The sequence below is a fragment of the Urocampus carinirostris genome, chromosome 1 (assembly GCF_059441175.1).
Source record: "Urocampus carinirostris isolate Australia breed hairy pipefish chromosome 1, RoL_Ucar_1.0, whole genome shotgun sequence".
Classification (NCBI taxonomy): domain Eukaryota; kingdom Metazoa; phylum Chordata; class Actinopteri; order Syngnathiformes; family Syngnathidae; genus Urocampus; species Urocampus carinirostris.
The window spans coordinates 36,131,334-36,144,743 of record NC_142349.1 but is presented as its reverse complement, the minus strand read 5'-3'; the positions used below and the strand labels follow the sequence as shown (position 1 = coordinate 36,144,743).

Genomic DNA, 13,410 nt, shown 5'->3' with positions numbered 1-13,410 from the left:
AATATTGTTCTTTAGTATATTTCTGTAAAACAATTATGGCATATTTCTTTTTAAATTGATAGGGACAATCTCAGGGTCATCATCCAAATCGTTCCAAAAATGTTTTTTTCGGGTGCTACAATGGCTTCAATGTTGTGCAAGAATATTGGACTTAAAAGTTATGGATTCCCTGAGATGATATAGTGTCTTCTCTGTAGAGGAACACATGTTAAATATTTGTTGGTATTTGGTGCTCACTTGCCTTGTATACTAATAATAAAGATTAAAGTTTTACTACCTTTTAAATTTTTTACATGTTGGTTTGGATATTAAATTATCTGTCAGAACCAGAACAGATGGTAGACCTATTTCACACAAAGCTTTATTGGAGAATCGAGGAAGTCAAGTGTGGGGAAACAAACAACAGCGATCCGTTGCTCGCTGGGCAGGAGGAGCAAGGAGCTCAACGAGTGGAGTTGCCAGGACGGGCGATCGGAGCGTGGTCGATGTGCAAGAACGGGTCAAGTAGCCGGAGCGGGAGATCGGAGCGTGGTCGGTGGGCAAAAACGTGTCAAGTAGCCGGAGCGGGAGATCGGAGCGTGGTCGGTTGGCAAAAATGGGTCAAGTTGCCGGAGCGGGAGATTGGAACGTGGTCCGTGGGCAAAAACGGGTCAAGTAGCTGGAGACGATCAGGAAGTCAGGGGCAGACGGGCAGGATACTGATGAAGACGGGAAAGACGGGAGCCTGGGTCAATTAGTGCTTGCCTTGCGTATGCGGAGGTTCGCTGACGGACTGACAAGGAGTTAATGGAGTACTGAGTTTAAATAGGAGGGGAACCAATCAGGCAACGAGCAGCAGCTGGTGCCAAACGAGCGGGCACAGGTGAGGGCAGTGAGTAATCGTGACATTATCATTTATTGATGTTGGAAATGTATGGATGTTTGTATGTACCTGTAATTGTGCACAATCCTATAAGCCTTCCTCTATGATCGAATAAGTTATTCTATATTGATTGGTCTTTTCCCAAAATCTCTATACAATAGCTTCACTGACATGTATTATGGGCCATGCAAAAAAATAGGTAGCATTTACAGGTGGTAAATTGTAACGTGTAAAACTTCCAGCAACTGAAAATGTAAGCTACATATTACCATTATTTTACCCAACACCTATATGGGGAGAGATTGGAAATTAATTACACACGAATTGGTCAGATGCATAGATGTATTCACAATTTACTCAAGATGTAAAAATCAAATGTTTTGATAAATGCAAAAGCTAGATCAGAAATCACATATAAGAATTGTGGATCTGCTTAATATATGATACACTTTGGTTTTCTGCCTTTAATTGTACTGGAGATAAGAAAAATTTGCTTGGAAAGTCTAGTGCTTGAATTTGGCCATGAAAAAGGCATATGAACCCTGTACTGGGGTTTCAACTTACTATCTTCGCTAATAATCATTGTGAGGAAATTAAACTCTTTATTTACTATTTGAGAATAACCTATCTTTGTTTTTGAATAATAGCATAACCTTAATTTTCTCTCCGCCCTGGTTTATTCCTGGACGCTGGCTATTTCAGCTGAAAATGAAAATCTCCATTCTGATCCCTGAATATTGTGTTTTTAAAAAATAGAATATATTTCATTTTGATCATGAATTTATGTACTATAAATAAAAACAAAAAAGATCCTAACACATACTCTTGTGGAATACCACAGCTAATGCACATAAATTGAATTAAATCTATTTGAAAGATTTTACTTGGTGATGAGCAATTACTAGTATGCCATATTGGTGTAACTTTTGAAGTTGAATATTGGGATTTATTGTGTCAAAAGCTTTCCTTAAAGCTATGAAATTACCAACGGAATACTTGATCTTTATTTTATGTTTTAAAATTTCCACAAGATTAATACTAGAGCCGTAAAATTATTTTCTCTGAAGTTGAAAAGAATTACATTCATTGTGGTGTCATGGTGGTGTGTTGGCAAAAGAAAGAGTGACAAAGAAACAAAGAAACATGTGTAATAGGCCACTACTAACCATGACAAGACAAAAGGCAACGTGACACCACCAGGGACAATATGAACCAGGACTGACTAACTGAGTGGACAAGGCAAACTTGGACAGGACGTGCTGACAAGAACAGAAACAAATTCATGATGCGCAATAAAACAAACCTACATTAAATCATAACTTTGAAAACTGGAAATGATCTCCATGTGAAACCAATCAAAGAGATAATAATAAAACACAGAGTAGTAATACGAAAGCTGAACAACTCCAAATTGATTGACATATTTTTTATGACCCAAAGTTCAAGTTTGTTAAAAAAACAACAACAAATGTAAATGGTCTGCATTTATATAGCGCTTTTCAAGTCAATGAAGACCTCCCGAAGCGCTTTACAGTGTTCTTCACACTTCCCCCTTTTACACACTAACTAACCAATGGCAGGGTCAAAAAATGTTCTGCTGGTGGACCGTATCAACAGTTGTAAAAGACCAATTCTAGCAAGTCTTGCTGAGTACGGCATGAAGAAGATTTGGAATTCTGCCTGAGGAGGATTCGTCGGCCACTGCAGATGGTGGTTTCACCCATGTAGAAGGTGGTGAGGTGACTCGCATTGCAAGTCCCGTTGGTTGGTCAGAGCATGGTCAGAGACAAAGATATAACAAGCCAAGAGAGAAGAAACTATAACGAGTCAGAGGAAAACAAACCAAAAGTTAATGAAATAATTAATTGTTTTGGGATTTGTATGCCAAAAATCCAACCTATTCGAAAGGATCAGATGTGAGCTACATTGAAACACTAAATTATGAGCTTAATATCAAACATTTAAAAGAAATACGATTTCCTCCATGGGGGTCGTTTGACTATCGTTGAGCAGCTAGCGAAAACGGGTCCACATACTAATTGCTCACCCGGATCAACTGCATCAACTACACTATAGATGACCTAAAGCAACTCCCCTAAGAGCTAACATTTTTGATCGATAACTTTCATGAATATTTCTGTAACAGCCCTTAAGACTTATTATAGAAAAAAAATCAGATGTTGAATTCTGCACAGATGATCAAACTTTTCCTTTTTGATGACTTTATTCAAACTGTCAGTCCCCCTAAGCCCTGACTGAATGGAACTGGAGCAGGATGTTGTGGCACCTTCTTGGCAGCATAGAGACTAAGAGCTCCAACCCACTAACGCATACCAAGTTCAACAGCTCACCACTTTTTTGCATGAATAGCTTTGATGTTGAATTTTCATTTCTTCGCCACTGACTTTTATATGACTTGGATGCCTTGGTTCTTGGAATAGTTTGGCCACAACTCCCGGTGATCAGTAGTTTTTAACCGAGAATGCTTTGGATTCCCAACCTAGCGCCCAAGTTTAGGGAAATATTTCCAACAGAACAAGAAGCCTTTCAGTTAAACCATAATGAGCCATGGTTTTCAAAGGCTTTGCCCATATAGGTGTGCAATGGGACTTCATTGAACTTCTTAGTACAGTGCTCCGGTTCAGAGTGTACGTGCCAATTCAGTGCTTTGAAGTGCTTTGATCCACTATATTGACGTAAAATAGGGAGCAGCATGCTGGCCGTCCTGTGCTGGGCAGATGGGGTAAATGTAATCCATGTGTGACGCTTATGAGGTTGATGGATCTTTTTCAAGTAAGAAAGAAGGTGGGGATATCCAGATGTGTGCAGCATCAATTGCTTCCAGGCACAAATTTGTTGGCTCAACATTTTTCTTGGTATATGTGTAAATGTTCATCAATTTGAATTTGCTTTTCACAGATTCTCACTCAAATAATCCTCGCTACTCTTAATTTTCCTCGCTGCATGAACAGCTGCCTTGATTATCCTTTAGCAGTCACTTGAGGTTGTATTAATTTAGCTCCATGTTTGATGCAAGCTCCGGGTCAAATAGGAAGTACTTGGGTTTCTTGGCAGGTCGCTTGGTCCTGGTTTGGCCTGCCTCCAACATCAGAGTCAACGTTTACCTTTTTTGATACTTGTGCACACATGGTTTGATGTTAGTTATGATATCCTCTCTTCTTCCTCCGGTCTAGAGAAAAGGGATGCATTTTGTGAGACGAAGTGGTGGCGTGACAGGAGTTCCTTCTGCAGTTTATCTAAGTTTATCTTTGATATAGAAAGATAGCATTTGAGAGTTTAAAAGCTGCCTTTTCAGCACCTACAAAACACAACAAAGCACTTAAACTTGTTATACAGTGGAAACGTATAATAGAGCAGATTCCTTTCACCAAAAATCACCCTTTAATCAGCTATAACGTTCAACATTATATCGGTGCGTTAACAAAAAGGGGTTTACGGGGTATTGTTGGGTCAAAGATAATACACCAACTCCAGAAGGCAGCCTATTGCCCTATTTGCATGGACGCTGGTTGCGTGGAACACTACTGTTAGGTGGAGAGTCTGCGAAGGGGTGGGGGAAGCAGACCCAGTGGGAGGGGGTTTGACAAGCTCACTCCTGCGAGCAAAAACGCGGGGTATGGAGAGAAAGGGGCTACAGAGATATTCTGCAAACAGTAATCGTTGCCCCGGTCTCCCAGAGAGGTAGATTACCTCAACTTTCTGAGGAAGCATTGGTAGCAAGATGAAGGAACTCTGTGTGCACAACTCGCCGTCTTCCTCTGCACCTCCCGGGTGTTCAGCTGGACAGTCTAGACAGCCTACTAGAAAACAGCGCAACGCTGGCACAATTAGACCCCGGTGTTTGGTGCCGGAGGATTCCACTATGGACTTAGATCGTTTGGGCCCTGATTACATTTCCATGTGTCTGTTGGCAGACGAATCTTACCAGAAGCTCGCAATGGAGACCATGGAGGAGTTAGACTGGTGTCTTGACCAGTTGGAGACTATCCAGACCTACCGCTCTGTCAGTGACATGGCATCCAACAAGGTAGGACTTTGATTTGCCTGGTCCCTTACTTTTAATTGTGTTGTGTTGTTTTTGCATTTTTGTTCTTGAGCTTGTGTGAGTTTTTCATCTTAAGACAAATAATATGAGTTCTATGTAAAGGAATGTCAAAAACAAGTTCATCATCAATTCTCTCAAACTATTATGGGCTCGTGTGTTGCTGATTTTTACACTGGTCGAAGGACTCTAATCCTGTTTGCAAATATGAAACGTTCTAGTTCACATTTAATTGTGACCCCATTTGTTTAGCATTCTGAACATTGGATACTTTCTCCAGTGAAACCATCACAATAACCCACCTTTTTCATCACTCATCATTATGTCAAAAAAACAGTTTGAAATCAAACCTTTTTAGTCCCAAGGCGTTTTTTTACTGCATTGCTTCATAAGCAGTTTGGTTTCTATAAATGTGATTGAATTATAATCCCTAAATTCATGTTTTGCTTTTTTTGGTCAGTGTCCCTCAAGTATGGACTAATGATCAAAGGCTGGGCCGTTGTTGTAATTGAATAAAGTTCACCAAATAGCTTCGATGTTGCTGAAAACATTATTTATCTTGATTACAATTGTTTTCAATCTCTTTAAATGTATATTTCTTCACGGCCACTTTAAGTGTTCAATTCTGAGTTCAATTGTTTGAAATGGTCTGTCAAATGATCGTAAAAAATACACCATGTTTTCAATGTCCGTGGTCCTTATTTCCTTTTATTTACGTACATCGTTTTGTTTATGAGTTCAGCAAATGTAAACTTGATTTGTTGGTTGGTTGGTTGGTTGGTTGGTTGGTTGGTTGGTTGGTTGGTTGGTTGGTTGGTTGGTAGGATCCTTCAACCACTATGTTTGTAGGAGCACCATTTCCTGCGGTGTATCCTGGGCAAGTGCACCCTGATGGCGCCCATCCATCCCTATCCAGACCAATATATGTTTCCACCTGGTCTCGAACTAGGAACCTTTTGGTGACAGGCAAATGTGTTCAGTCCCTACTAGCAATTATTACTCTGTCGTCACACAGACAGGAGACAGTGTGGCGACATAACATTATAAATACTGAGGGTGATGTTGACCATTTCCGGCTAAACCATACAATATGGTCTGTTGCAGATGACTGACCATGACAGCAGTTTCCTGTTTCTGTAATTCCTTAAGCTCCCTCTGCCATTCCCTAGTTGGTACATAACAATGGATAGTGTTCTGACTAAGTGATCAAATTTGGATTTTACGGGTAACCGCGTCACTGGAACTGTAATAACAAAGACCACGTGACCTTGCACTTCGCAAAATGTCTACCCAGACTGTGAACATTGTTTTAAGTCAATATACTCCCAAATGACCAAGTATAGTCATAAAGCACAATTGAAAATGTTAAAGAATGTGCAAAGGGTAAAGAGTCATAGCTCCATTGCTGAAATCAAAGATAGTTTCCTCCTAGGGCTGAGAGATTTAGGCAAAAAAACAACAACATTTTACTAGTCATTCTCGGCGTTTACGATTTTAATCAATTTGAGATGAAACAACAAACCCAACAAATGTTTAGTTAAAGAGAATTCACTGGCTAAAGGCATCCTGTTTAAAAAATGTACACAAAAAGACAAATTATTTCAAATAAGGTTTCGCACTAAAATAATATTTCTGGCTTAAGCTTTGAAAACAATTAAGTTTTTCTTATCTATTGTAAATATGTCTTACAAACCACCTAATTTAAGCATATAGCCACTCTTGAAGAAGCTTTTAGTTATCAGGCCCTGCTTTGAGTGGGTCAAATTACTCAATTTTGTAAATGTATAAATTCCATCCATCTATCCATTATCTGCTCCGCTTATCCTCAGGAGAGTCACAGGGATGTTTAAATTGTGGGTTTGTAAAGTGGTGAATGTAATAATAATAATAATAATAATAATAATAATTTCCTTGTATTGTCATTCTGTGTAACAACGTACACAGAACGAAATGTCGATTGCACCTGACCCGTTGTAGCGAGCCGATGCAGCCGCAGCCAACAGAGGGCGCCGCCGACCACTTTTTAAGTCTTAGGAATGACTCGGCCGGGGCGCGAACCACCGACCTCCCAGTCTCAAAGCGGGCGCCTTACCATCTAGGCTACTGAGCTGGTGTATCAAATTAATCAAATTTATTGCCAAGTACTTCTGGGTACTGTGAAGAGCAACTATTATATATATATATATATATATATATATATATATATATATATATATATATATATATATATATATATATATATATATATATATATATATATATATATATATAGAGAGAGAGAGAGAGAGAGAGAGAGCTGGTATTAGTTTGCTCATCATTGTCCATTGAAATAAAATGAAATGATCTGCATTTATATAGCGCTTTTCAAGTCAATGACTTCCCAAAGCGCTTTACATTGTGCTTCACCTTTTCCAATAGAGGCATGATCTGTGCAGCCATGTAAGGCGCTAACCTGCTTATTGGGGGTATTGGGGATTCAGTGTCTTACCCAAGGACACTTCGGCATGTAACACAGACAAGCCGGGATTCGAACTGGGATCCCTTAATCCTAAAAAGATCACTCTACCTCCTGAGCTACTGCCGCCCATTGAAGTGTCATCGCCCCCTATGAGTCGTGCCCAAGAGGACAGATGCATGTTTCACCGAAAAAAGGTTCTATGAAATATGTATTAGTGCAAGGATGACATAAAAACCGCCGGTATTTTTTATGGGCCATGCAAAAAATTAAGGTAGCGTTTCCCATTGGTAGATTGTAATCGGAAGAATTCCTGCAACTGAAAAAGTAAGATTCCTATTACTGTCCTTCTTACCCATTACCTATATGAGGATAAATTTGTCTAAAAAATATAGACACACGCATTGTCCAGACTCACAAATGCATCCACTATTTACTCAAAATCTGAAAACCATATGTCTTGATAAATTTCAGATTCAGATTCAGATTCAGATCTACTTTATTGTCATTCTAGTACACGTGTATACAGAACGAAATGTCGATGCATCTGACCCCCACAGTTTCCTTGAATGTACAGATATAAATAATGTTGTATTGTATTTTGGCTACGTATAGTATTTTACCATAGTGCCGATAGTGCAAGAAGAGTAGCTAACCAGCAAAATGGGCAGTCAGGTTAACAAGTCAGGTACACAGTAACATTAACACTGTAACAATAACAATAACAATAATGCACACGCGAGATTAAAATTCCATTTGAAGATTGCAGACATATTTGTGGCCCTGCATAAGACATGATTTTTACACTGTATTTATCTTAATAGGACTAGAGAAATTTGAAAAAAGGCTTTGAAAATCCTTAAAAATGCTTAGATTTGGCCCTGAATAAGGTGTACAAACCCTGTATATTCCCATTCTGAACGCAGCTTATCTGAGTGTTCTTATAGTTTTGCGGGCGCAAAGCTTGAGTTGCTCAACTTGACTGTGCGAATAATGCAGATAGGACGCTGACCCCCATCCCATTCTGTGATACACAATAATCCATTTATCTACAAAGATAAGTGATTTTATTTTATTCTTGTACCAGTACCCTTTGTCAGAGAGTTGATTTATTTTGGAAACCAGAACCGCACCCAGGCTGCCTCCACTTTCACTGTTCAAGGACATAGGTGTCTCGAGGGATCCGGGACCACCCACTGTGTTAAATCCTTACCCGGTCCCAAAGACCTTAGAAAGAGGAGATGCTGCCCCGTCCCTCACTATGATTAGCCTCACCACACTTCCACGCTGATGCTGGTGATGGCCTTAGACAAACTTTGCCATCTGAGTCCAGTTAGTGGACCCGAGCGTTTTGTGGGCCGAGTAGGAAACTTAAATTCCCATGTGGTTGCTTGGTCTTTGAAGAGTTACTGTCTTCAGAGAGGGGGAGAAATGACAGAATGGTTGAAACAGACGTAGTGGAGGGTTGGTTGCTGTGACTGGGGAAATGGGCATTAAATTATAGTGTTATGATTCAATGTGCCTGGAAATGTGGTGAGTACATCGGCAATCACAGTGTCTAATTAACTTTTTTCTTATGGCCATACTCTATTCATTTTTCTGATTGCTCAGTTTTTAAAAAGAAATGTCTTTCTTTCAGTCATGCATATGGGCAAAATCAAATTTTTGTTGACACTGGAAGCAAACGTCAATGAGCCAGAACTCATTGGCCCATTTTTTACTTTGTGAGATTGCACAGTTGTTTTGCAATCTAAGTCTGTTGTTTCAGATGACGCTGTTTGTCACAAATGTTGACGAATGCTTAACACAAATGCCACATGATATTTGTAAATTTCTACTTAACTATTGCTTGGTCAATTTTTATCTTTTCATGAATGCGCTCAGGTATGTTATTCATACATAAAGCCAGGGCCTGTGTACGTATGTAAGGAATGCACTGTATGTCTTAAGGATCTTCGTCAATGGCCCTGTCATCTAGAGGAAGTAGGTGGAGATACATTTTGCCTCAAGGTGGTAGGCGGAGCTACAAACCTCTTTTAAGACTGTTGGCGAGCTAGTTAGGTCCGCTTTCTCATTGTACTTTTTGCCTGAAGTTAAGGGTCAGGCTATCTTTCCAGATAGATACCTCTGATACACTGAACATTATTTATTGACTTTTTGGGAATATTGTCACGTTACAATGGGATTATGTTTGTGTGAAAAAGAGATGACAAACTTTCAGATGTTGACTAGTTGGAATAAGGTAAGTGTTGCTGTTTATCATATGTGCTTTAAGGTGTTTAGACTGTACATTTTGGATTGATGCAGTATCTTGTTTGATCTTGAATTGTTGACCTACTTGGAGATACCCTTTTCCAAGCAATCCTTACAGTGTAGTGCTAAAATATTTAAAATAGTGTCTTTTTAATGTGACACCATGTTTTGGACCTGAAGATTTTACTGAAAATAAACTTTTTAAGTAAGATAGAGATTCTGCATCTCTATCAGCTTCTTAACCACAAATTGTTGTTTCTTGTCGATTAATGACGACTACTATGAAAATGCAGTACTGTCATTCCATTTTTGTGACTGTATAAATGGATTCATCAACCAGTAGCATACATTAAATAATTTATTCTCTTTATCATAGTCATGAAACTGCTGTGGATGTGGAGCTTGTTAGCATTATAATTCTTGTGTGCCTTTTATCAAATCTTAAGTTCTTACTTACATCACTTACATCACCATTGCTTTCACGGCTCCTTTTTTTAAATGAGCCAAATTTGATTTTAAGGGACTTTCTCTCTGAGTCCCGTATGCACAGCCAAAGTTTGGAAGTTTTTCCAGTTTGTTCATAGTAAGGTAGATGCGAGCCTTTTGAGTGACCGCTTGTCAAGTCAAGTCAAGTCAAATTTATTTATATAGCCCTTAATCACAAAAATGTCTCAAAGGACTGCACAGGATTACAATTACAAAATTACACAATTACCTGATCTTAAACCAGCATGCGGGCAAGGAAAAACTCAAAAACCTCAGTGTGAGGAGAAAAGAGAAACCTTGAGAAAGGACCTCACATGTGGTAATCCCCCTTCCAGGATTGACCAGGGTGAATTACAATTAGCATTACTGTACACATAATAGTAAACATTAGGTAAGATGTTGAAAATGTTGTGAACTGAACAAAACTCTTAATGGACTAAGAATGAATGAGACAAGAAATAACAACTCCAATCTAATTTGCACATGGAAATGCTTCTTCTGGAAAAGGCTGCATTGAATCACGGAAATTGGCTCAGTGGTCAAGTTATTTTGTCTTTGTTGAGTCCTTTCTTTTTTTAACTGGGTGTATGTTCAACCTTCACCTGATTTTGATTCTCGTGTGTGGCAACTGTTAGTGATGCATTACAGCTTGTTTTAGTTCATTACTATCCGAACAGCACAGATGGGCATGTGACCCTGTTGCCATGGCGTTGAGGTTATCAAGCAATTGGTGGTACCGTGGCGGGCTTCATTCTGGATATTCGTTAGCTCTTTGTCTACATCTGCATCTTTTCTGCTGAATATGAAAGTAGTGAGATGAAATGTTGATGTTGAATTGTAAAGGAGTGCATACGTAATAATAGATGTAATTGAAATGAAATGAAATGATCTGCATTTATATAGCGCTTTTCAAGTCAATGACTCCCCAAAGCGCTTTACAATGTGCTCCACATTTCCCAATAGCGGCCTTGCAGCCATCTAAGGCGCTAACCTGCTTATTTGGGGTATTAGGGGTTCAGTGTCTTACCCAAGGACACTTCGACATGTAACACGGGCTAGCCGGGATTCGAACTGGGATCCCTTGATCCCAAGACGAGCGCTCTACCTCCTGCGCTACTGCCGACCAGCAGCTCATAAAAAACGTTTGGTAAATTAATACCCAACATTTCCTTTCCGCTGAGATAAACCCACTAGTGCATTGAAGCCTTCCTTTGCGCAGTTTGCATCAGACCTGTTCTGTTGTGCATTACTGAGCAGAGGGTAGAGAGTTCAGGAGGGAAAAAACAGCAGAGATAGGGAAAAAAAGAGCTAAATAGCTAAAACAGCAAGAAATATACATACATTACGTGTGGATGGGGGATTCCCTGAATTTGTGTTTTCCGCAGTGCTGTGCATGGCCAAATTGTTCAGCAGTGGAGGGGGTGAGGGACAAACAAAGACGGCAAGATTGTCAGTCTTTCTACCCCAGGGACTCTATAGCTACATCACAACAGCCCAAGCAACTCCTCCCCTCCCGTTGAATCTCTCTTTCACTCGCTCCCGTCTTGCTCCATCTGGGAGTCTTCCCTTCCTCTCTGCATCATTCAATGGGAACAGGAAGGCTGGATTTCCCCCTCCTATGTCACCGGATTCCATCTGCACGGTGGCTAAATGCAAGGAGAGGCTTGAAAATAACTCAGATGAAGCAACAACGGCAAGACAAAGGGAAATATATTGATTGCCTGGTGGGGGATTCCATCACGCGTGCTGCCGTCTGAGGGAAGATGGGGATTGCTGCCGCAGCCTCTCCTCAGGGAGCTCAGCCGTCGACGGTATCTGGAATCTGAGCAAATTGGTTGTACTTTGAGGTCTTGGGCTGCGGGTCTGAGCTCAGCCTTGGGACTTCACTCTGAAAGGAGCACAAGAGGCTTCTGCTGGGGAGCGCCAGGGGTTCAGCACAGCAAAGCACCATGCCTGAGGCCAACTACCTGTTTTCTGTGTCCTGGGGATACATTAAGGTGTGTTTTGGACTACATATAGCATGCATGTGTGTCTGAAAAGCTGTCAATGCTGTCTGGAGATTATTTTTTGCAGGGGGTTTGTCTCTTGTTGCAAGAGTAACATTAGCTTAAAAAAGTATGTACATTCATGCTTGTTATTTGGTCAAGGTGAATGGCTGTGTGGGAACTTATCAAATGAACAAATGCATCACTATATCATTCAAACTGATAGAAACATATTAGTTCACTGTTATGTTGGTTTTATTTTGTGTTGGTTTGTATTTATGCTTTAACGTATATTTTATCAAACATAATGATTTTATCATTATGGGTTGATTCTTGGGATAACACAAAATAAAACACTTTTCTACTTAATAGTACATTTTAGGGGTAGAGGGGACCAGTACTAGGTATCAATTATGTGTGTCAAGTCAAGTCATGTTTATTTGTATAGCCCTTCATCACAAGGAGTCTCAAGGGGCTACACAGACCACAGGCTATTGCAAACTACGGACTTCTTTTACACCATCTGATCTAAAACCTACATGAGGGCAAGGAAAAACTCAAAAACCTCAGCCTTGATAATTTGTGCCGATAGGAGCGTTTTATAAGTTATAGGTCCAAGTGATGGGAGAAAATAGTAATATCATCTGCCCTCCAGTTGCCATTCAACAATCAGGAACCTGTAATTTAATGACTGCTAAATTGCCTTTAAATAGATCCAGTAGATCTTTAGTTTTGTTTCATTTAATTCACTCTTTAATATAAGTTAAATCAAAGAGCTAAATAAAAACCTCAAACATTGCCCAACAAAAATAAAAAGATAGATTGATAGATAGATAGTGAATCACAAAACTCAAACCGAATATAAAATGAAATAAGAATATTAAGGAAAAACATTTTGTTGAGCTGTATTGTTTAGAAATGTCACTCAAATACATTTGTATACACTGATGGTGGTAGTATGTGGCATCGGTTTTGATGATTCCTGAAGAATTGGGTATAATTATCAATATTGGTCTGAAGAAAATATGTATTGTACATCACTATTTGTAACAGCATTGAAACCAATTTTACCATAATTTTTGTTTTGTCACCCACCAGTTCAAAAGGATGCTAAACCGGGAGCTTAGCCAACTGTCTGAGATGAGCCGCTCAGGCAACCAAGTGTCAGAATATATCTCCAATACCTTCCTAGGTGAGTTGCATGCACATGCATTTAATGTTTAGGTGCAATGTCATGTCCTTGAGGAGCACCTTGTGCAGAGTAACGTGCTACTTAGGAAAAGAACTAGCTGGTGTGCACCACTGC

General features: G+C 39.7%; 1 protein-coding gene across 2 annotated transcripts in view; it reads left to right on the top strand.

The window, feature by feature from the left end:
- Positions 1-13,410, top strand: part of LOC148374504 (3',5'-cyclic-AMP phosphodiesterase 4B-like) — a 51,003-nt gene that overhangs the window by 25,657 nt on the left and 11,936 nt on the right. For both annotated transcript variants that reach the window (XM_088337075.1, XM_088337079.1), the window contains 2 exons: positions 4,798-4,910; positions 13,203-13,296. In XM_088337075.1, coding sequence (XP_088193201.1) covers positions 4,798-4,910; positions 13,203-13,296 — 207 coding nt within the window. The remainder of the gene's footprint in view (positions 1-4,797; positions 4,911-13,202; positions 13,297-13,410) is intronic.